General features: G+C 38.5%; 1 protein-coding gene across 3 annotated transcripts in view; it reads left to right on the plus strand.

Moving 5' to 3' along the window:
- Nucleotides 1-1808: 1808 nt before the first annotated feature.
- chd2 (chromodomain helicase DNA binding protein 2) overlaps nt 1809-24848 on the plus strand; it is a 30190-nt gene continuing 7150 nt past the window's right edge. Inside the window, exons 1-29 of one of the 3 annotated variants that reach the window (XM_074633007.1) lie at nt 1809-1994; nt 3379-3444; nt 3584-3651; nt 6609-6666; nt 8104-10047; nt 14027-14267; nt 15921-16007; nt 16222-16280; nt 16728-16844; nt 17177-17356; nt 18886-19025; nt 19112-19337; nt 19430-19530; nt 19635-19676; nt 19793-19971; nt 20092-20216; nt 20331-20547; nt 20866-20955; nt 21061-21251; nt 21352-21540; nt 21657-21819; nt 21963-22115; nt 22731-22802; nt 23300-23449; nt 23541-23695; nt 23783-23879; nt 23972-24064; nt 24165-24338; nt 24528-24697. In XM_074633007.1, coding sequence (XP_074489108.1) covers nt 9986-10047; nt 14027-14267; nt 15921-16007; nt 16222-16280; nt 16728-16844; nt 17177-17356; nt 18886-19025; nt 19112-19337; nt 19430-19530; nt 19635-19676; nt 19793-19971; nt 20092-20216; nt 20331-20547; nt 20866-20955; nt 21061-21251; nt 21352-21540; nt 21657-21819; nt 21963-22115; nt 22731-22802; nt 23300-23449; nt 23541-23695; nt 23783-23879; nt 23972-24064; nt 24165-24338; nt 24528-24697 — 3473 coding nt within the window. In that variant the 5' untranslated portion in view covers nt 1809-1994; nt 3379-3444; nt 3584-3651; nt 6609-6666; nt 8104-9985. Of the gene's footprint in view, nt 1995-3378; nt 3445-3583; nt 3652-6608; nt 6667-8103; nt 10048-11538; nt 11574-14026; nt 14268-15920; nt 16008-16221; nt 16281-16727; nt 16845-17176; nt 17357-18885; nt 19026-19111; nt 19338-19429; nt 19531-19634; nt 19677-19792; nt 19972-20091; nt 20217-20330; nt 20548-20865; nt 20956-21060; nt 21252-21351; nt 21541-21656; nt 21820-21962; nt 22116-22730; nt 22803-23299; nt 23450-23540; nt 23696-23782; nt 23880-23971; nt 24065-24164; nt 24339-24527; nt 24698-24848 lie in introns of those variants that run through there. The other 2 variants (XM_074633010.1, XM_074633011.1) reach the window with 2 other exon arrangements.

Below are 24848 nucleotides of genomic sequence, written 5' to 3' on the forward strand. Positions count from 1 at the left end.
AAGTGGGCCCCAGATAAGATGCCCATTTTTGGCCCATACCCACTTGGAACCCAGGTACCCCCCAGCATAACCCATGTGGGGCCCACATAACCATGTTGGCTGGGTACCACTTACTATGACACCAAAGTATCACCTTTTTAACAAAATTATAGACGTTTTTCTTTAAAAATTTGTGAATTTCATATCAGCAGGTCACATAGGTTAGTTGTTTACACCAACCGTTGACATTAACGGTTATTTTGGGCCCATACCCACTTGGTACGCAGGTACCCCAAGCATAACCCATGTGGGGCCCCCATAACCATGTTGGCTGGGTACCATTTACTATGACACAAAAGTATCACCTTTTTTTACAAAATTATAGACGTTTTTCTTTAAAAATTAGTGTATTTCATATCAGTAGGTCACACAGGTTAGTTGTTTACACCAACCACTGACGTTAACGGTTATTTTGGGCCCATACCCACTTGGTACCCCCAGCATAACCCATGTGGGGCCCACATAACCATATTGGCTGGGTACCACTTAATATGACACAAAGGTATCACCTTTTTTAACAAAATTATAGACGATTTTCTTTAAAGATTTGTGTATGTCATAGGTCACATAGGTTAATTGTTTACACCAACCGTTGACGTTAATGGTTATTTTGGCTCCATACCCACTTGGAACCCAGGTACCCCCAGCATAACCCATGTGGGGCCCCCATAACCATGTTGGCTGGGTACCATTTACTATGACACAAAAGTATCACCTTTTTTTACAAAATTATAGACGTTTTTCTTTCAAAATTAGTATATTTCATATCAGTAGGTCACACAGGTTAGTTGTTTACACCAACCACTGACGTTAACGGTTATTTTGGGCCCATACCCACTTGGTACCCACAGCATAACCCATGTGGGGCCCACATAACCATGTTGGTTGGGTACCACTTAATATGACACAAAGGTATCACCTTTTTTAACAAAATTATAGACGATTTTCTTTAAAGATTTGTGTATGTCGTAGGTCACATAGGTTAGTTGTTTACACCAACCGTTGACGTTAACGGTTATTTTGGGCACATACCCACTTGGTACCCCCAGCATAACCCATGTGGGGCCCACATAACCATGTTGGCTGTGTACCACTTAATATGACACAAAGGCATCACCTTTTTTAACAAAATTATAGACGTTTTTCTTTAAAAATGTGTGTATGTCATATCAGTAGGTCACATAGGTTAGTTGTTTACACTAACCGTTGACTTTAATGGTTATTTTGGCTACATACCCACTTGGAACCCAGGTACCCCCAGCATAACCAATGTGGGGCCCACATAACCATGTTGGCTGGGTACCACTTACTATGACACAAAAGTATCACCTTTTTACAAAATTATACTTTTTTCCTTTAGAAAAATAACTCCTTTAAATTAGTGAATTTCATATCAGTAGGTCACACAGGTTATAGTTGTTTACACCAACCGTTGACGTTAACGGTTGTTTACACCAACAGTTGACACCAACCGTTGAAGTTAACGTCCAATTTTAGTTTGATTTGATTGGTTTACTGCATACGTACGTTGCTATGTGAAGCTATTCCTTCATAACAACAATAAAAAAAACAACGTAAAAATAGTTTTGTTAACGCCACTTATTGTGTTATAACGTTTCTAGTGTATTTGTACGGTGTTTTGGGGCATAAAGAAGAAGAGTTTGACTGCTATAGAGCTAGCTAGACGGGGCTGGAGAGAGGAAGTGGAGTTTGGCTTACGTTGAGAGCAAAGTGGGCAGAGCCGTTGAAGGATATGAGCTCAGGCAGAGAGGAGGACGACACACACAACACAACAGAACAGAGGAGCGAGGCGTCGAGAGCAGAGAGAAGACTGAAGAGCTCCGCAACGATGCGGCCGAAAGACCCACAAAAAGACGACGAAAATCGCCAAAAAATGCCACACTTGGCCGGGGTAGATGACGGCGGATAGACAGACACGGCCCTGAGGAAAATGGGTAAGAAAACGTCGAGTAATCAGACATTTGGTAGCAGTAGAAGACGGATCTGGGAGGCAATATGGAGGCTAGAACGACAGTTAGACGCAGTGGTGTATAAAATGGCGAAGAAGACAGAAAACGTTGTTGAGAGCTTAACTTGCATTAAATAGTGTTTCAGTCGACGGTATATGCATGTTTGCTAGCTGTGTTTCCAGTAAACTTCGTTAATATTTAGACAAGCACATTAGTTCTCGACCAGTTTGAGAGTTTATTTCAACCTACGCATTTAAAATGTGCTTTGTCCTTGAAAGGGCACAAATGCCCTTGTGTGAATTTTACTCGACAAAAACATGAAGTAAAAGCAAATGTTTTGTCTTTTTACATGTTGTATTGAGACTGATTGGTGACAACACAACAAGCTGAAGTATCTTTTTTTGTTTCTTTTCAGTATATTGTTTTTTTTGGAGGTTTTTCATCGAATTGTAAATCAAAAAAATACTTTAAATATACTCATCTTTCACCTGATCTTACCACAGGGTGTACAGTTATAGTCACTAACTAGATTTAAGTATGTGTTGGATGCTTAATACATTAGTTAATTAAAAATAGATAAAATTAATTATGACAAGTTGTGTAAATGCTAAAAATATGAGTATCTACAACAATTCTTCCATTGTACACACTATACTTAAACTATACTTGATTTGTTTGCCAAATAAAGGTTCTATATGTGATGAAAGCTTAGATATACTTCGAAATACAAAATAGGGTGTTGGCTTTTAACCCTTTCAGCCACTGAATGGAGAAGTAATTTAAATATGTACATTAAATTGGTTTTCCACTTACATTACACCTGCAAGACATGTAAAGAAAGACTTTAATGTTAGGAAGCCTCACTACAATTAGTATTTGAATTTGAGGAAACTCAAAATACTGTATTAAAAATTAAATAAAGAAATAAATTCATCTCAATATCACGGACGAGGTTGTGGATTTATTCACACATGAAGGCAAATACTACACATAATAAAACACATTACACACAGTCTTTTTATAATAGTTATATCTTAAGCTATATTGTTAAATCCAATGGATTAGTACCACCCTGCACGTAACAAAATGTCTTCTCAAAGCTATTTTCAATAGGATGTTACTGTTAAAACCAATTTAATTCCATATTGAGCCACCAAGACACAAAAACACGAAACATTTTCCCGACTATGCTACAACTTAATTATGATTTTCTTAATATGTTACTGAGCTCGGAAACATTCTCGAAAATAATCTTGAAAATATAGTAAGACAAATAGCCGTGTCATTTCCGTTTTTTATGCCAACAAAAGTTGCGATTTTGTTACCTTTGACTGCAAAATTGATCATAATCATGTTTTGTATTTTGCAGGTATTCCCTTGATGTTACGCTAATTGCGTCAAAGAAGAAAAGCGATCATCTGGCCCATGCTAAATGGTATGTTTATTTTTTTAACCAGTCCAGGCTTTACGTGCAGACTAACTAGCCTCATTGTCTTTACTGCTACATACATGTGGCCAGTAGGGTGTGCTGTTGTCACATTTCCTCTCTGAACCTTTATTTTTCTATTTTAAAGGGTTGACATTTAGCCACCATGGAGTCGTGAAGTGACGGATTCGTGTGATTCCATTGCAGCGGAGATTTGTAAGTATAATTTTGAATGTAGATTAAATGTGTGCAGAAAAATTCTTGGATGTAGTCTGCATTGAACTCCTCCAATTTGGCAAACAAAATTTTTTTACTGACCACTAAAACTTAACCGAATAAACGGCAGAGCGAACAGTGTGTTTTTTCACTTCTATGTGTATGTTATTATTAGGAAATAACAATTAACATTATGCAGCTTCTGTGCAGCACAGCGGTTTCTTTTGACTAAAAGGGTCGTGTCTAGAAGGTAACACGCAAATTGCGAAAACTTGCTAAATCTCTTGCGAGACTCACTGCCCGACGACCTAGCCTAACCTTAACCATTCGAGGTCAATGCCTAACCTTAACCATTCGAGGTCAATGCCTAACCTTAACCATTCGAGGTCAATGCCTAACCTTAACCATTCGAGGTCAATGCCTAACCTTAACCATTCGAGTTCATTGCCTAACCTTAACTATTCGAGTTCATTGCCTAACCTTAACTATTCGAGTTCATTGCCTAACCTTAACTATTCGAGTTCAATGCCTAACCTTAACTATTCGAGTTCAATGCCTAACCTTAACTAGTCGAGTTCAATGCCTAACCTTAACTATTCGAGTTCAATGCCTAACAACTATTCGAGTTCAATGCCTAACCATAACTATTTGAGTTCAATGCCTATCCTTAACTATTCGAGTTCAATGCCTAACCTTAACCATTCGAGGTCAGTACCTAACCTTAACCATTCGAGGTCAGTACCTAACCTTAACCATCTTGCGAGAGTTTCGCAATTTGCGTGTTACCTTCTAGACACGGCCGACTAAAAGCAATGACAGTTATGTCTGAAGGTAGGACAGTTGTGCCCCCTAGTGTATAATGTCGTGAGTATGTACATATCAATAAAAAATGTGAAAGTGATCGAGCACCTGACTTTGGACTGGAGTCATTTCGTGGTTAATTTTAAATAATTATGCAAATTCAGCTCATATAAATGAGAGTAATTTAACTCTTAAGTGATTTTGACATATCATTAAACTAGTTAAGCAAACAGCTGAAACGTGATTAATATCATAGGATGCGCCCAGAAGTTGTCTTCAATGTCAACGTCTCTCTGTGCACAGTCATTGGGTGTGAAGAATCTTGCCATGTAAACTTTTGGTACAGCATCATTCATTGCTGATTTTACCAACTGACTACTTAAGAGGCATGGATGTTGCATCTCTTTTATAGAGTTTTACTAAAATCAAAGAGTTGTACTAAGAATCCTAGTACTTGTCAGATGGCGCGGGTAATGCTAAACATCGCCCGTGCTGCCATATATGTCAGTAGTTTGACAACCTGTGCAAACTTCCCAACTTTGATTAATTTACATTTTTTTGATTACATGTAGTAAGTTAGCAAACTGGTGAGTTGATAAGTTGATTCCATTTGTTCAACTTATGCAGAATTCCTACCAGAGCAGTGGCGAAGTGCGGCATGCCGCGAGCTGCCATGCAATGTCAATGAAAGCTGCGGCGGCCGAGCTCAGCGAGTTGCGTTTGATTCTGCGGCAAAGTGCGGTCAAATTTAAAGTAGGGGAAAGTTGAACTTTTAGCGGCGAAGTGAGAGTTCCCGCAGCCAATCAGTAAACCGATCCTGTGACATGTTGACCTATGTTACAAAGAATTTCTTTCCACCTGAAACGCATGAACACGCCTCTCGGCCTCAGATAAATGTAATTATGCCGCTGCCTGGTGTGAATTCAGCGTTAAGTTCAATATTCGGCGCCATGGGGTGCATTTGATCTGCGTTGTTTATTATTTCATCATGCCATGGCATTTGGTTAGTGACACCTGGAAAACAAATTCTAAGACAGCCCCAAAATGTATATTTACATTAGTATGATCCGTGTCTGCTTTATTAGCAGCTGTGATGATATTTGCTGCCAAAAGAATGGCATTGCAAAAACTTTTGTACCTAAATATGAATAAGAAAAGCTCATTTTAGAACATGAGCCACAACCTCAATTTCTTGTGATTAGCAATGCATCAATGTGGAATCTCTGGAACAATAACTGAAAACATTAAATACTACTTGTTTTGATCAATATGTATAGGAAAACATTTACACTAATTCACAGTCCAGAAAATCTAAAATAGTCTAAAAATGGATCATGGAATATTTTCCATTGACATTGTTTAAGAAATAATTATTGAAAGTTGCTCTGAGCCTAGAAACACATTTCTTTAGCTGCCCTCTTCAAAATAATGTTTCCTTCTTTTTCTTTACAAAGATGTAGCCTAGATGTAGAAACTGTCAAGAGTCCTTACAACGGAAAGCCTAAGGCTAGAAATTCCCCAAAAAGAACATAACTGCAAAACTGTACACTTGGCAATATGACTTGCTTAATTTGGGAATATGAATTTGGTTGCTTTTTTTTTTTTTTAAATAATGTAAACATAGGTACATAAATTCACCATACAGCACAAGAACTGCCAACCCCACTCAGAGTGACGTATGTTTGGTTCATGTCTGCACATGCCTTAGTTAAATATGCAGGGTGCTTCACTGACCAAACACTTAGAAAAAATAAGTCTGTACTTGGTAGTCTGTTTTGTTCAAAACCCCTCAAAAGGCTTGAGGATAAGTTTTAATTATTATTGTAATAAGACGTTTTTCAGATTCCATTATTGAAGCAATAATAATAGTTTGCGTCCCATATGAAAAGATGCATGCTATTTAGGCTTCTATTAAAACAGGGACTTGTCCTTAAATCAATTTTCAGCAAAAACATTTGCTGTATAGAACATCAAACTATTAATCAATATTTTCATTCCTCACATTCAAATGATTATATACGTCAGTTGCAATTAACATTTAAAATCAAAAGACCCAATCAACAATCACATTGAGTGGTCCACTTATTTACTATATCTTTGTGAATGTGATGTATGTTGATATGGGGATCATTCATAGTTTCTTATCTTTTTCACAGCGGAGGCACGAGACTGGTGTGAAGATTCTCGAATTTTGAAAAAAAAGAAGACAGCTCTGTAAGTTTTCCATGTTTGACTTTTATTCACACTGAGCTCATAAATATATTTGAAAATTTGAATTCCTAGGGATATGTTACCTATATCCCATAGGGATAGGTTGAGGATAACACACTCCTATTTTGAGCAGATCTTGCTACATTTATCTGGAATATTTAATGCTGACATTCACTTTTACTTGTTAAGGCTAGCAAAAGACCTAGATGTTAGCAGGTAGAGAGCATAAACAAAGGGGTTTGTAAATGTAGCTTTATGGTAGTACATGCGTAACAATTTATCATGTGGCTACTTTCGGAATTGGTAATAGTATAAGCTATTTTTATTGTGGCTCTATGTGGACATGGGTTGCGTTGACTCCTGTTGGTACTTTACAGAAAAGACCACATTTCTCCAAGAGTTCCTATATTCTCAATTTTTGCTAAAATCTCGGATAGGTTTTTTGCCTTAAAGTTGAAAACATGGCCAACACCATTTTGTTTTACTGCTGTATTTCAACACTTATAGAGCTACGAGGGACATTTCTTCCTGATTTTGAGCAGTAGATGTGTGAAAATTGCTATTGTTTGAAGGGTTGCTTTAATAGTTATCGGATGCTATTATGTTGTCAATGTGTTGGTCGATCATGTATTTGCTTTGATGACTTGGGTAAACATTTCAATTTGGGCAATGGATTTTAATTTGCATACATCATTGTTTGCTCACATGCCAGTGTTTTGTAGTTTGGATCGTAATGTGTTTGAACATCACTGTTGCGTAATCAAGTCTTATGCAAAACACATGTTGTGAATTAGGCTAACTCTAGACTCATCATGCCCCTGGTGGTCAGTTGATGAATTTATTGTTAAGTGTTGTCGCATTTACTAAACTTGGACTTCAGTTTGCTTATCAATTCTTTAATTCCTTACAACAATTTGACAGATCAGCAGTTTGCTGCACTTCTTACTATATAAGTTAGTACTAAGAATTTCCATGTGCAAGATTCTGCCAAATCGTTTTATTTACTACATGCGATGCATAAAAAGTTGTATTGAATGTCTTATTGGAATTTAATAATTAACGTTTGGCTGTAATATTTCAACAACTTTGATCCTAAAATTAAGAACCCTTATGGCGCTGGATTACAAAGACCCCCCCAATCTGTAGTTAGCGTTCTATACGTTGTCGATGTGATGACTTTTAATTACAATTCGTGAGAATAGCAATTTTGTTTTAAAAAAAATTAACAACTGAGTACTTATTCAAACTCATATTTCAGATTAGCACACACACTTGCGCAATGCTAGCTAACGCAACTGAAAGCTAGCCATGTTTGTTGCTAAACTATCTTAATGTTAGTCTAGTTTAGCATACCGTCTTTCACTGCTGGACAGTGAATCATTACTCATTTCCGTTGCACTGTGGGCTTACGACTTTTCCTTCTTTTTTTATCCTATCAAGACGCCATTCAACTGGATATTGCTGAAGTGGAGACAGCGTTGTTTAACGTGAAGATGGCAAAGTGATTTGGCAGTTAGCCGAATTTTGACAAGATGAAACCTTTTTTCTGACTGGACTTTGACGTTTTCATTTTTATTTTTTATGACAACACGGACACTGGAACAATTTTGTGGACTTGAAAAAATTGCAATGTTGTTTTTGGGAAACACGAAATCAGCCTTTGTACATTTGATATTCAAATGTTGTTTTAAATAAAGTGTATGTCATCGTACTTTTTCCTGGCTTTGTTTCAGTTTCATTAGCTAATTAACCAGAAAATCACAAGAGGATATTTGGCGTAATATTTTGATAACGTTGGAGGTCCATTAGCTCGGCTGTTGGTTTTAATATTTCAGCTAATCCGTACAACAAATTAATTTGGTTAGCAACGACTTTATGTCACTACTCATTAAGGTTTGCTAATTTATAAGCTAGCACAAGTGCTTACGGTAAACTTCGTACTGGGTCGATGAATCTCCTAAAGTAATGCTCTCTTTTAACAATTATCATTCGATTTGTTGAGATAAAGAGAATGAGTCAGTCCCATTTGGAAAATCTTAATTTTATCAATTAAAACAGTTGAAGAATACAATCCTTTTACATTGCAACTAGAAAAGGTTTTTTAGTCTGAAATGAAACAAAAATGGTTTCCAAAGACTCTAAAATGGCTCCCGGTCGTCCTTCTTCCTGTCTGAGCAGGAAGTGATGCAATTGGTGCAACATAAAATAATATACTTTTAAAGCCTCTCAGTATCTTTAACCTTTTTTTATATGAAGTGGGAAGTAAAAGGTCTCAACTTCAAGCAGCCTAGGGGGCTGGATAAAATAAATACTAAATTTATATATTAAAAAGCAACATTTAAACATAATAAAAGGGGTGGGACTTAACCATCACCTGAGTGTGTGGGGTAAATGGAAATAACGTCAATCAAAGGCAAAGCTTTCAGAGCTAGGAAGGAGCTCTAGATGGCGGCTGAGCCTTGGGAAGGGTGCCATGGGCTTTCGTCGGACCGTTTCTCTTGCACCGTTTTTCAACCCGAGACCGCTTTATTTTGATTATATTTGAAGTGTGACCGTACCGCGTGTGTTTTAACGAGAATTTAGACGTTTTTGCGTGGTTTTTGGGCTGTTTTTTCGATCCGAAACGAGCCCGTCTGTGCTGTTGCTGAGGGAGTAGCTTGTCGTTGTTTTCCATACTGGGCTCTCTGGCAGCCATGGCGCGCCTCCATTTTTAGTGTGCTGCTTCGCCTCCTCTGTCGCTCTTAGTCTGTCACCTAATGCAGACTTTAAAGGCCTAAAAGCTTTACAAAACAACTCTCTTTTTTTCTAATTTAATGTTAAGTTATTATTCTTATCATTTTTATTCGATTTGCTTAAAACCCTGTTATATATATATAAATATATATAGCGTGAATTTAATAGTTCATTTATAGGGTTACCACCTTTTCTTCACATTGTTTACATTGTGCAGCTTATAATTTACTGATTTTCTTTTCATCCTTTAAATCTTTATTTTTCTTATCCCTTCATGTGATGACGCAGTTGGAATTAATTGCATGCGGCTTGATCCGATATTGAAAAAAGACATTACGTTGGATATTTAACGTATTTGTATCATTTTTCCTGAGCAATATTTTTTTAGATTAGCGATGTAAATAATGATACTAGGATCTGTCGATTTAATGCCTTTTTTTCTTTTCTTAACTCGTGTCGCACCGCCTGTTTTTTTTTTTTTTACTGCCACCTGAGCAAAGCCAAATCTTATGGGACTTTTATGATAGTTCTCTAACTTTTTGACAGTAAAATACCAGGACAAAAAGAAAGCTTTTTCCAGGATACTACCATGATGAAGAATAAAAGTGACAAACAAGAGGATGAAGGATCGACTCATAGCAATGCATCAAGGTATGATCCTTTTTTTACTTTCTTTTATACCCCCCTTTTCATATCTGGTGTGTGATTGTTTACCTTGTCAAGCATGGTTGATCACCTGTGTATACATTTGCGACGTGGTTTTGATGGAAGTGCACCACTGTCATGAATGACCTTGCTATTGTTTAATAGCCACACCCTGATTTTTTTCCCCTATTCTTTCACTCAATACTGAGGTTTCAGGCCTGTGTTTTAGAGATCATTGCCCACAAGATGTATATGTGTTGGACCACAGGAAAACCCCTTTTGTCCTGTATTATGTTCCTAATGCTTTATCACAAATGTTTCATGTCCTATCGCTATAATGTAATGACCTTGTCTAAGTAGTTGGTACTGCATTGCACCATTTTTATCAACGTTGTTTGCTTGTTTTTTATTTATTTCAGAAACAATGTGTTGTTTTGGTGTCACATATGGTCTGTAGTATATCCTGCATTTTTAGATGGTTTATATAAATATAAAATGATTGTCATTAGCTCCTTGACCTTCAATTTACACTTTTATATCAATATGTAAGCTTTTATCTGGACTCAAAAGTTTTGACCAAGTTTATTGAGTTTTAGCAAATCCAAGTTTGCTCATGCTTACTTATTTCTGCTCATTCAAGCCAAATATTGTAATGCCTTATACATTATTTTGTCTTGTTTTAGATGGATAGCAAAACTTCAATCTGTGTGTATTATGACATTATGTCAGTGTTCACATGCTTATGTTACATATCCTTTTAACCTCCAACTTTATTTAGGTTATTTTTATTTTTTGAGGCCACATTGCAATTGACAGTTTCAATTTCAAATATTTCTCTACACATGATTATTATTTTTTTTAGAATTGTTGAATGTTTGCTTTCACTTGTCAAGCAAGATATTTTATCCATTGATGGTCCCTATCACACACATTTACTGTCATTTTTCCATATCAGATCATTTTTAAAAGCACCTTTTGTGTTAACATTGATGGTGTTAGTTGAAGCATCTTTCTTGAACATGTTTAATGCTTGTGAATGTTACAGAAAAATATATTTTCTATTTAAATCTGGCTTTTTATGTATCACTTGTCAGGTAGATTATATTTAAAGGCCTACAGCCAAAAGTCTTGACACTTAAATTTATATATTTTTTTACAGTTTTGTCTGCTGTTCCTTTTAGAAAGATGGTAAAAAATATCTGCACGTGTGTATTTATCCCCCTCAGGTATCTTCACAAATCAAAACAAGTGGAAACACTATTCTATTTTCATCAATAAAGATGTTTTTTTAAACTGATATCAGGTGCATTTGCATGGTTTCAGAACAATGCAGGATTCAGAAACAGCACAAGTGGCTAGCCTTTATTTTAAGAAACAAATGTGTGTATATATTGCATAAATGCTATGGCCCAACATAAGTTTTTTAGTGTTAGAATTGCTGCAATGTTTTCACAAAAAACAATACAGCCTGATCACAATAGACTGTTGTGTTTTTAGATAAAGACACAGAGACGTTTGGATACTAAATGCAGGTAATCACCCTCACAGCATTTTACTGACTGTACACTGCAGCAGGTTACATCACACTTGTAGTTTTTCTGTGTGATCTTGTGGCAGCCATTTTAGTACTTTCAGCTGTGTGTGAAATATGTCCTCTGCTACTGATGACAGCCTAACTTTGTCATACGGATAGATGAGCACCGAGGGCATGCACAGCAGCTTAAAGAGCAGCAGAAAATCTGGTGACTTAATATAACATTATATCTCACTGAAGTACTGTGTACATGCTCTCCTGAGTCACAAAATGGCCCTTGCTTTGTGTGCCCAGCTTGCTCACTTATCTGTATTAAAACTCAGCTCAGAACTACATGGAGGAGGAACAGGAAGAGTTCAGACTATGGAAAGCCTGCACGCTGCGCTGTCATAGGCTAGATTTGCACCTAGCAACACGCCAGCCAATGAGAATTCGAGAATAGTTTCATGCCCCGCCCACCTTTGACCTCACTTAAAGCGGAAGGAGGCATGCACTTCCGAGTTTGGTCATTGACGCTGCTCATGGTGCAGGCTGTGAAATGTAGTAAAACCCAGTCATAATATTTACATTTATACCAGTTAGATTATAATAATTTAGTTCCAACAAATTAATTAATGTTCCTCTTCAGTATTATTCACATAGTTGTATAAAATTAATTGTTACTCTTCAGTATTATTCTCACTTTTTTTTATCGGATTAATCAATGTTACTCCAGTATTATCTCCATAGTTTTATCAAATTAATTGATGTTCCTCTTCAGTATTATTCCCATAGTTTTATCAAATTAATTAATGTTACTTGTCAGTATTATCTCCATAGTTTTATCAAATTAATTAATGTTCCTCTTCAGTATTATTCCCATAGTTGTATCAAATTAATTAATATTCCTCTTCAGTATTATTCTCACATTTTTATCAGATTAATCAATATTCCTCTTCAGTATTATTCCCATAGTTGTATCAAATTAATTAATATTCCTCTTCAGTATTATTCCCATAGTTTTATCAAATTAATTGATGTTCCTCTTCAGTATTATTCTCACATTTTTATCAGATTAATCAATGTTACTCTTCAGTATTATTCCCATAGTTTTATCAAATTAATTAATGATACTCTTCAGTATTCCCATAGTTTTATAAATGCCAAAATACAGATGTGGTCATTCTTTATACAGTTAGTAAGGCAAATATTAATCGTTTTGTTGTTCTTAAATACACTCATTCAAGTAGATGTAATAATAATTGAGCCTATTTACTAATTTTAGTCTTTTTAAAATGATCTATGTAAGGCAGTGATTCCTACAGATGTATTCTGGGTGAGTGCTGCCCCCATGTGCCCAGACGAGATACTGCACACAGAGAAACCCAGACAGGAGAGGTCACATTATCAAGCTGGTTTTATCCATTGATGACCCCCATCACGTTAATGTATTATCATCTCAAAATATTAGCAAATTTGAACTTAATTGCATCAGGACATACCCTTTTGACTTCCATTTTGTTTTCAGAGGGGTCCCAAAAACATTTAAAGCTCCTTGTGTGTGTTGACACTGAGTCTTTTTCTGAATAAATGACATGTTGTGACAGTGGTTACCAACCAGGGAGTTTGGACCTCCAAAGGAGACCCAAGATAAATCTGAGGGGTCATAACATGATTTTTTTTTTTTTTAAAGAAACTTGTCTAATACACAAAATTGTTGATTTTCCTTTTGCTTGTGAAAGATACTGCATACTTTCACCTCTTCAGGCCTCTAAAAATCCTTCTAACGAACCAATCTGAGAAGAACAAAAATCACAATTTTGTTCAACTGAGGCCGTAACATGTGATGAGGGGTCACGAGTAAACACAGCTTCGATTTAATTTGAGTCATAAGCTAAAATGGTTAAGAACCATTTGCAAATCTTAATGTTCTTGTTCCTCCTCATAAAGTACAGTATATTGAGGATATGAGTTGGGCTACTAAATGTTGACTGTTTATTTAATTTTTTTTATTACACTTGATTATATTTAGAGGAAATATTTTAATACTGAGTCAAAGTTGTGATGCCTTGTTAAATTAGAGTTTAGCTCCATTTAAACTTATTTTAGTGATGAAAGCACGTCTCAGGCTTCTCAAAAGGACTAAGAGGATTTGTGTGTCTTAGAGAGAATGAGGTTATTATAAGACTGTTAGCTGACTAAGGAACATGCTGCATGATGTAATTAGGTTTCTGTTTCCTCCCGGCTCAGTCACAACTTACTCATGCCATCAAGCTCTTGTAGTTTCTCCATGTCCTAGTGAGAGTGTGTGCACTTTGAGTTTGAGTTTTTTTAAGTTGCTGCCACAACTCTACTTACATTTTTTTTGCCATGTTGTTGTTGTTGTTTTTGTTTTTGGGTGTACAGAATTATATTAAACTCAACATATTGCACTGCAAAATCGAAAGAATGAACATGTTCTTGTTCCTGTAGCAACTCAGCCTCAGAGGAATCCAACCGCTCTGCGTCGGAGTCCGGAAGTCAGTCAGAGAGCGAGCATGGCAGTGAGAGGAGGAGATCCCACAACTCCGAGTCAAACAGCTCCTCAGAGTCAGAGTCACACTCACACTCAGAGTCAGGGAGCGAGTCGGCAGAGTCCAAGTCACAGCAAACCTCAGCAGAAGTGAAAGACAAGCCAGTTAGAAAGAAGGAGCGTCTGGCCGATGTGAAGAAGGTAAAGGTCACTGAACTTTGCGGAGGTACCTAAGTCTTATTAAAGCAGATTAAGGTTCCCGTCTTCTAATAATGAAGACTGAGTTAACTTTGTTTGTGTAATCAGGCTCTTAATGTGATTATGAAGATTCGACATGCAGGACAGTTTCACTTCAGTCATTTTGTTTTTGTATCTATGTTAGACTGTAGCTGTGTCCCAGTTCTAAACCACATCCTAACGCTAAGCAGGTTTTTGAGTATGTAGCGCGTTCCCATTGACAAAGTGGCAAAAAGTATACTCAAAATAGAAAGTATGCATACTAGAAAATGCTTAATGTGCTGTTGATGTACACTGTTGTCCCATAATGCAATGCACAAAGGCAATTAAGGCACTACTCAGCTAGTAGGTAGCAGGTGGTGGTAAGATAGCAACAGAAACATCTAGGAGAACAGAAATAAGCATTACGATCTTAAAGAAAACACATGCTTTGGTCTTCCAGTGTTGCAGTGTTGATTAACCTTCATCAGCACACATAATGCATCATTTACTGCAAGACCAAAACAGTATGTTAATTTTTTTGGGGGGCTTTAACTGAAGATTATTGTCATTGTTGATTATTTTCTCGATTAATCGATTGGTTTGGTCTATAAAATGGTGGAAAATGTTGATCAGTGTTTCCAAAAGCCCAAGATGACGTCCTCAAATGGCTTGTTTTGTCCACAACTCAAACATATTCAGTTAAATGTCATAGAGGAGTAAAGAAACCAGAAAATATTCACATTTAAGAAGCTGGAATCAGAGAATTTTGACTTTTTTTAATTTTTTTTTTTAAAGTACTCAAACCGATAGATTATCGAAATAGTTGGCGAACATTTACGAACTATTATACAGTAGAATAATTGATTAGGGGACCGGCAGAAAAACAGTCAGCAACTACTTTGACAATTTACTCATTTCATTGTCATTTTTCAAGCAAAAATGTAAAAAGAAAAAATTCCTAGTAATAGCTTCTCAGTTGTGAATATTTACTACTTTTCTCAGTTTTTCGTTGCTGTAAACTGGATATCTTTGGGTTTTGGACTGTTGGTTGAACAAAGGCAAACACAAACGCCACCTTGGACTCTGGGAAACTGACTGGTCACATTTAGAGCTGCAACAATTAATTGATTAGTTATCAACTATTAAATTAATTGCCAACTATTTTGATAATCGATTATTTGGTTTGAGTAATTTAAAAGAAAAGTAAAAATTCTCTGATTCCAGCTTCTTAAATGTGAATATTTTCTGTTTTCTTTCCTCCTCTGTGACAGTAAACTGAATATCTTTGAGTTGTGGATAAAACAAGACATTTGAGGGGCTTTGAGAAACACTGATCAACATTTTTTTTCACCAATTTCTCACACTTTATAGACCAAACAACTAATCTATTAATGGAGAAAATGATCAACAGATTAATCGACAATGAAAATAATCATTAGTTGCAGCCCTAGTCCCTATTGGCCAGTATTTTATCAACTAAACGATTAATTGAGACGATAATCAGATAATGAAAATTATCATTAATTGCAGCCTGACTTACAAATTAGGATGCAGAATGGAGTTGGGACATGTTATATGTGTATAGTGATACAGAAAGCCAGCGGCTCTCTGATAGCAGTCGCTCTCTGTTTACAGATGTGGGATGAACATCCAGATGTGTATGGGGTCAGGAGGTCAAATCGCAGTAGACAGGAGCCGGCTCGTTTAAACATCGGCGCTGGGGTAAGCAGATGTGAACGAAAGCTTGAAGACGGACAATGAAACTATAAAGACAAACAATACTAATATGCATTATGGCCTGGCTCTGCACAATTATTTCCATTGGAATCAATCAACAAGCCGCTTGTGCCACCTAGTGGACGTTTTAATGAAGTGCTGTTTCATTTTCCAAGGAAACAAAGCTCTGACTGAAATGTGCTGTGCTGACTGTTCACAGGGTAGCAGTGGCTCTGAGAGCGAAAGTCCCAAGAGAAAAACCCGGGCCAAGAAAAAAGAGTAAGTGCAAAGACTGTGAACATCTTTGTGGATTTGTATTATAATTTATTTGGTAGTACAGCACCATATTCTTTCAGTTTTGCCATGTTGAGACACGGAACTCTTTTGTTAGGAAGATTTTTGTTTGATCCATACAGTAGTTTTGCACAATTCATGTCTGTTTTTGTCATTGTGTTTCCAGTCTGTTTTCATGTTGTGAATCTTATCATTTTAAGCTTGTTGTTGTAAATGGGTATCTGTTTGTTCCAAATGGGCTCAGTTAGTTTCAGTTAGACAGGCGAGGTTCTACGTTTACATCAAAACTGATTGGTCAGATCGGCGGCTTATCCCTGATCAGATTGGGTTGTGGTGAACAGCACCCTGTGGCCAGTATTTCATGAAATCAAAATTTGGTTTATAGCAGTGATGGGCCTTGAGGGTGAACTTGTGGCATTTCTTTGTTGTAAGAAATATCTGGAATGACTCAAATGATGAAGACGAGGAGGAGGAGGAGGAGGCTTCCGAGAGTACAAACAGTGAGCAGGAAGAGAAAAAAGTTAGATCCAGACGACTTCCTGCTAGAAGGTAAGAGTGTAACGAAGCCTGGCCATCAGACAGCTACCCACTGGTCATCTCCAAATCATTCCATGTTGTGTGAGCACTTTTCCTTCCTTTACTTTGGTGTAAAGTTTACCCCTGAATGCTGCAACCTGATGTTCTAAAATACTAAAAATGTTATATTTAATTGAATCATAAAAGATGATATAAAAGATTTTCAAATTGTAAAAAAAAAAAAAAATGTCGCTGCAGTTTGTCAGGCGGCCAAAAGAGACCAAAAGTCACTGACGATGATCCATGAGGTTGGTTCCTCATCTCTAAGTGGTTTGTGTTTCTGTTCTGAACTGTGTGTTTTACAGACCTCAGACCAAATCATCATCCAAAAAGCAGCCGTCTCAAAAAAGCAGGAAGTCCAGGAAACAGGACTCGTCTGCTGAAGACGACGACGACGATGATGACGACGACGACGATTATGACGACGATGACGACGACACTCAAAAGAGACAGACTCGAAGAAGGGGTGCAACAAAAGTGAAAAGGTGCATTTCTGAACCCAAAGTGTTTTTTATCTTCTCAGAGATTTTGATCCATTGTTAGTACAACTGTCCCGATGCATTGAGCTGTTAGACAGGGACATTTACTGTGCGTTCAAATACCCATTACCATACTATTTAGAATCCTAGAAAAATATATAGTATATCTCAATACATAGTATGTCAAATGCAGTATGCCAAAAATACCAGGATGTCCTACTACATCTGGTCACATTTTGCAGAATGCAAGCCAGCATGCTTTTCTGGCTATTCTGACCCACAATCCTCTGCACAGCGGTTGCATGAGTAAGAGGGTGAAATTTCAAGGCGCAATGTTATGACAAAGTAGTATGTCCTATGCATACTGCATACAACGTAGGTACTGTGTAAGGGCAGCTGCAGTATGTACTAAAAGTATTTGATTTGGAACGTAGCCTTCGTTTAGTTTTCAGTACTCCAGTCTAGGGCTGGGCGATATGGCTTATAGATAATATCTCAATATTTATAGGCTATGCTGCGATATACGATATATATATCTCAATATATATATATATTTTCTCTAAAATAACATAACTGTTGATGATCATACCAGCGTGGAACACAGCCCGTATGACGTTTTAGAGGCCTTTCATTTTGAAATTCCCCGTCAGAATGTCCTGATATTGTCTGAGTGACACTCTGAGACTTTAGACTTTATTGTCCCACAGGGAGAAAATCTTTTTCCACAACACTGTACTTGTCAGACACCAACACATACAACAGCACACAGTAACCTAGAACATTTAGACAGACGCTGTCAAACAGAGTACAGTCTGTGCTGTCGCAGCACAGCGTGCGCCATCTGTGTACTTTTTGTCATTTTGAAGTCGCTTTTTGGAAATGTATTCTTTATTATTAAGTTTGACTTATTATTCACACAATTGAAATTAGTTTTGTTTTTTTCTCATACAGTTTGCATGCAGTATTTTTTTTAAATGATAATTTATATAAATATATTATATATTCATTTTATTTATTTATTCATTTTTGTTTGATTTATTTATGTTTTTTTTGGTTTTTATTTTGAAGCCTTATATGCTCTTAGTGTAATTCCTAGTATAAACATGTACCGTGAAACAACGTGGGGGCTAGTTTAACTTTTCCAAACTGGAGGCTGGCATCTTTCATCACCGTCTCCAAACTCGGCGCGTATAAACTCGCTTTGACTCCTCACTTCTTCCGCTTTCTCCAGGCTCTTTCCCTGCTTCCCTCCTGATACAAAAACACAACGCCTCATTGTCTCACACACACACACACACACACACACAATTCTTTCTGTGTCAGTGAGAGGGAGAGAGTGAAGGCAACGAAATGCCAAAGCAAGTCTCATGCCAGCAGCTTACAAAAATGATGCCACAATTTGTACTCTATGTTGACGACATAGTAATTTATTACATCCCACATACAACAAGCCGTAATATATCAAGTGTATTCGATATATCGCCCACCTCTACTCCAGACTAATGTTTTCCGCTTCATCCTCTGTTGTGTTACAGTTATAAAGAGGACCAACATGACTTTGAAACAGACTCCGATGACCTGATTGAAATGACGGGGGACGCAGGCGAGGAGCAGCAGGATGACGACAGCGAGACCATTGAGAAGGTTATGGACACCAGGACGGGCAAAAAAGCAGGTAACGTATTTTATCTTGTCGTTTCTCATCAAAATACATTTTCCGACATGTATACAGTCTAAAAGCTTTTTTTTTTTTTTTTCTAGCCACGGGGGCTACCACCACTGTGTATGCTGTGCAGGAAAACGGGGACCCGAATGAGGGCTTTGACCCCGAGAACGATGAAGGGGAGACTCACTTTCTGATCAAGTGGAAGGGCTGGTCCTACATCCACAACACGTGGGAGAGCATGGACACTCTGGTGCAGCAGAAGGTCAAGGGACTGAAGAAGCTGGACAACTTCAAAAAGAAACACGATGAGCTCACTTCATGGTGAAAATTCTTTGTCTTCACATTCACATTTGTTTTTAGTTTTTTTTTGCCGATGTTCATCTCAAGAATGTTTATTCTGTCTTTGTTGGTAGGCTGAGGAGGGTGTCCCCCGAGGATGTAGAGTTTCATAACTGCCAACAGGAGCTCATATCCGACTTGAACAAGCAGTTTCAGTTTGTGGAGCGCATTATTGGTAAGAATTCATCACCAATTGTATTTGCATTTGTCTGGCAGTGCTGCAGATAATTTTTTTTTGTTGCACTTAAGTTGTACTAAAAGGAATTTTATTATTAACAGCAACTAAAACAGGAAAGACACCAGGATCCATTGACTTCCCCTGTAAGTCCCTTTTTCTCATTTTTCACTGTTACATTCTGTTGTTAAATGGTCTTCTGTGCTGTACACTCCTGTGCTTTTACTTTTCATCACCATCATTTGTTTGCTTTTTTAAACAGCTCATAGTCACAAGTTGCCAACCTCCGACGAGCCAGAGTATCTATGCAAGTGGATGGGCTTGCCGTATTCAGAGTGCAGCTGGGAGGACGGAGCTCTGGTTAGAAAGAAGTATCAGCCCTGCATCGACAGCTTCACCAACCGAATCTCCAGTAAAAACGTCCCCTCTAAAGAGTGCAAGGTCAGAGTCAAATGGCCCAAAATGGTCTACTTTTCATATCCTCTTTTTTAATCACTTCCCTTTTTATTTTAAGTTTTTCTCCTCTTCATGAAAGAATTTTGTTTCTAACTATCGTTTCAGGTGTTAAAGCAAAGACCAAGGTTTGTTCCTCTGAAGAAACAGCCATCATATATCGGAGATGAAAACCTTCAGCTGAGAGATTACCAGCTGGCTGGGTTGAACTGGTTGGCTCACTCCTGGTGCAGGTACTGTGTAAATGAGTATTATGTAATTTGTGTTTGTTTTGATTACGTCATTTTATTTATTTATTTATTAAATTGTTTTCAAAACCATGCCTTCTTCTTATGCTCCGTCCTCAGGTGCAACAGTGTCATCCTCGCTGATGAGATGGGGCTGGGAAAGACCATCCAGACCATCTCCTTCCTGTCCTACCTGTTCCAACAGCATCAGCTGTACGGACCCTTCTTAGTGGTGGTGCCTCTGTCCACGCTCACCTCCTGGCAGAGGGAGTTTGACATCTGGGCGCCACACATGAACGTGGTGATCTACCTCGGTGACGTCATGAGCAGGAAATCGGTATGTTGAATCCTGAATCTCTTATGGTACGTGTCCACAGGAGGCGTCGTTTCCAAGCTTCCCATTCATTGCCTTTGTAAGCAGCCGTGCAATGCATTCTGGTAGCATTCATGGACTGAAAGTTGGGAGCAGCAGCCCATGAGTGAAAGCGTTTGTCCAATCAGGTGTGCAGTGACGGCCCATCAAAAGTCCAATGCTGGGAAACGACGCAAACCTTTTGCGTACAAAAACGGCCCTGTGGACACGTACCATTACAGTCTGGTTGTATCTCCAGAGTTGGTTACATGAACTTAATTTTGTTGCTTCTGTTTTCTTCAGATCCGTGACTACGAGTGGGTGAACCATCAAACCAAAAGAATCCGTTTCAATGCGCTATTGACCACTTACGAAATTCTACTTAAAGACAAGGTAGGTGCAGTGATCAGTATGTCTTTAGGATTGTGTTTATGTTTTTATTACGCAATAAAACATGTGTTGCATGAAGAGTTACATGGACTTAACGTTTGTCTCCAGGGGGTGCTTGGGAACATCAACTGGGCGTTCTTGGGTGTGGATGAAGCTCACAGGCTGAAGAACGACGACTCCCTGCTGTACAAAACGTTAATGGAGTTCAGGTCCAACCACAGGCTCCTCATCACTGGCACTCCGCTGCAGAACTCCCTCAAAGAGCTCTGGTCGCTGTTGCACTTCCTCATGCCCGACAAGTACGTCCCGGTTTTAGACGTTTTAATATGACACTGTTGGAACAGTTTGAATTGCAACTAGGGAGGAGTGACGTTTGTTATCTCTGTCGTGCACCAACAGGTTTGCGTCCTGGGAGGATTTTGAGGATGAACACGGGAAAGGAAGGGAAAACGGTTATCAGAGTCTTCACAAAGTCCTCGAGCCCTTCCTCCTGCGGCGTGTCAAGAAAGATGTGGAGAAATCTCTCCCTGCCAAAGTGGAACAGATCCTCCGCGTAGACATGACGGCACAGCAGAAACAATTCTACAAGTAGGATTTTATTTCTGTCTTTTGTAACCATTTCTTTTTACTACATCGGCAAATCTGTTGTACAGCAGCTGCATTTCTCCTCCCCATTAATTTAATTTGTTCCTCAATATTTCCAGGTGGATTTTAACGAGGAATTACAGAGCTCTTTGGAAAGGCACCCGGGGCAGCTCCTCCGGCTTCCTGAACATCGTTATGGAGCTCAAAAAGTGCTGCAACCACAGTTTCCTCATTAAACAGCCGGACGATGTAGAGAATGAAACACAAAAGGAACACCTGCAGGTATGTCTCCGTATGAACCCTCTTTAGCTCCCAGCAACACCTCAGGATATCTCTGCTCTGCGGAGGAAACTAGTTGTGACATAACAATGATGAAAACACGACAGACTCGGTGCTACTGACACCCTAACTTTGTGCCTCTTCAGAGTCTCGTGAAGGGCAGCGGGAAGCTGGTGCTGCTGGACAAGCTGCTGACCAGACTCCGAGAAAGAGGCAACCGAGTCCTGATCTTCTCCCAGATGGTCAGGATGTTGGACATTCTGGCTGAATACCTCGCCAAGAATCGCTACCCATTCCAGGTAAGGACTGGCACATTGTCAGGCCTGCATTTCTATATTACACGTTTTTCTGCTAAAAAGAAGTGTTTGTTGGAACATATAAACTGGGCAGTGTGCTTTGAGTACTTTATTATTATTATTATTTACAGAAAACTGACCATAAAATCATACTTATAGTGCTGTCACCCTGCTAACCATTGGGTTCTACTAGCAATTTCTAAAAAGTTTAACCACCTGCATCAGCAGTATTTCCAGAGTCTGTGTCTAGACTGTTGTTTTTATTGGTGTTTACAGCGCAGGGGGCTTTCGGGGGTGCTTGTATTTGGTGGGTTTGACTCGGATGAGGATCGGATGTCAGTGTTGTTGCACATATACTCCGCCAGGCTGAGAGATCCTGTGGTTATTTATAATCAACAAGTTATTTTCTGCTGAAGACCAGACGAACTCCTGCAAGTCACTCGACTCGGGTTGTTTTTGCTGACTTACTCTTCGGCGTGTAGACCGTTGTGATCAGTCTGAGCATATAGACCGGGTACAACGGCATGCCGAGCAAAGTGATGCCAAGGTTATAGCAGTTAGCTGCCCGGGGTGGTCTTCAAAGGTTAATTTCTCTCTGTTGGTCTCTCTCCTTTCCAGCGGCTGGACGGCTCCATAAAGGGAGAAATCCGAAAGCAAGCACTTGACCACTTTAATGCAGAAGGCTCAGAGGTATGTATACTAATCATTTAACGCTACTAACACCACATTTTATTAGAATATTAGCATAACACAAAAAGCAGTCCTATCTTATTAGTATGATGACTTTATAAACAAACACTCGGCCCATTTTTCTGCTTGTTTTTGGACTTCTTTATTTGAGAGCAGTAGCAGATGACGGATATATTTTATAAATGGTGTAAAAAGGATCAAATATACATGATTACATGAAATAAGGCTGCACAATTAGTCAAAATTTTATTGAAATTGCAGGAGGTGCAACATCGCAATTGCAATATCGGTCAAAATAATCGCAATTAGATATTTTTTTTCAAAATAATTCAGCCTTACCTTGAAAGAAAGTCTGTTGAAGTAGATTTGATTCATGATTACCATTTCCCTATTTTGTTCTTATTATTAATAATGCAAGACATATTTACAAATGTTGGTGTGTGTTGTGGTGCATTGCTCGATGGGATCTGTATTAACAGTTTGATTTTGTTTTCCAGGACTTCTGCTTCCTGTTGTCCACCAGAGCTGGAGGTTTGGGGATAAACTTGGCCTCAGCAGACACCGTCGTCATCTTCGACTCCGACTGGAACCCTCAAAACGACCTGCAGGCTCAAGCCAGGGCTCACAGGATCGGCCAGAAGAAACAGGTAATTGATGGCTTTCACTGTAGATATGCTACAGAACTGAAAAGATTGTTGTCGTAAGTAAGTAAATTACACTCATGCTTTCCTCTCATAGGTGAATATTTATCGACTGGTCACCAAAGGGACAGTGGAGGAGGACATCATCGAGAGGGCAAAGAAGAAGATGGTGTTGGACCATCTCGTCATTCAGAGAATGGACACCACTGGTCGAACTGTACTGGACAACAACAGCTCTGGAAACACATCAAAGTAAGTTGTAAGAAATCTGATTCAATATTGAGATACTGAAGCTTCTGTGTGTTTTAACGTTGCTGCTTTTTTTTTTATTTTTTACAGTTCAAACCCATTCAATAAAGAAGAACTGACTGCCATCCTCAAGTTTGGAGCACAGGAGCTTTTCAAAGAGGCAGAAGGAGAGGAGTCTGAACCACAGGTACTACAACGACGACCAATTGTCTTCTGTGCATTAAAAATACTTGCGTTACGTATTAGTAAAATTAAACCTGAATGTCTTTCTTCCTGTAGGAGATGGATATTGAGGAGATCCTGAGGTTGGCTGAAACAAGAGAAAGCGACCAGGGCTCAAGTGCTACGGACGAACTTCTCTCTCAGTTTAAGGTACCTGTTTCTGTTTTGTACTGTTGCATTATTGTTAAGTATGTAAAGATCCCTCTCTTTCAACTTTTAATCCCTTTCCTTCTCTCTCCTGTCGCTGCAGGTGGCCAATTTCTCGACCATGGAAGAGACCACTCCTGAGTTTGCGGACAAGCCCGGACGGGAATGGGACGATATCATCCCCGAAGAGCAGCGACGCAAAATTGAGGAGGAGGAGAAGCAGCGGGAGATGGATGACATCTTCATGCTGCCCAGAAGCAGGAGTTCTAACAAGAGGGTAAGACGAGAGTTTTTACAGATTTCTTTGAGCAAAGAAAAATGTTGTTTAACTGATATGTACACATTTCTGCAACAGTTACGGTGAACTGTTTGTATCTCAGAAACATACTTTAAAATGCTTCCTATCTTCCAGCAGCTTATTTGAATGAAGTCTTAAGGTGTTGCTCTTGTTCTCCTTGTCTTTCAGGCTCAGGCCAATGACAGCGACAGTGATGTGGGCTCCAAGCTGAAGAACCGCTCCTCAGGCTCCGAGAGTGAGACGGATGATAGCGATGACGACAAGAAGCCAAAGAAGAGAGGCCGACCCAGAGCCCGCAAAAACAACGTGGAGGGTTTCACAGACGCAGAGATCCGCAGGTAAACTATTTAGTATGGCTGTCAATCGATTAAAATATTTAATCGCGATTAATCGCATGATTGTCCAATAGTTCATTGCAAATTAATCCCACATTTTTTTATCTGTTCAAAATGTACCTTAAAGGGAGATTTGTCAAGTATTTAATATTCT

Source organism: Sebastes fasciatus, chromosome 4, assembly GCF_043250625.1.
Source record: "Sebastes fasciatus isolate fSebFas1 chromosome 4, fSebFas1.pri, whole genome shotgun sequence".
NCBI lineage: Eukaryota > Metazoa > Chordata > Actinopteri > Perciformes > Sebastidae > Sebastes > Sebastes fasciatus.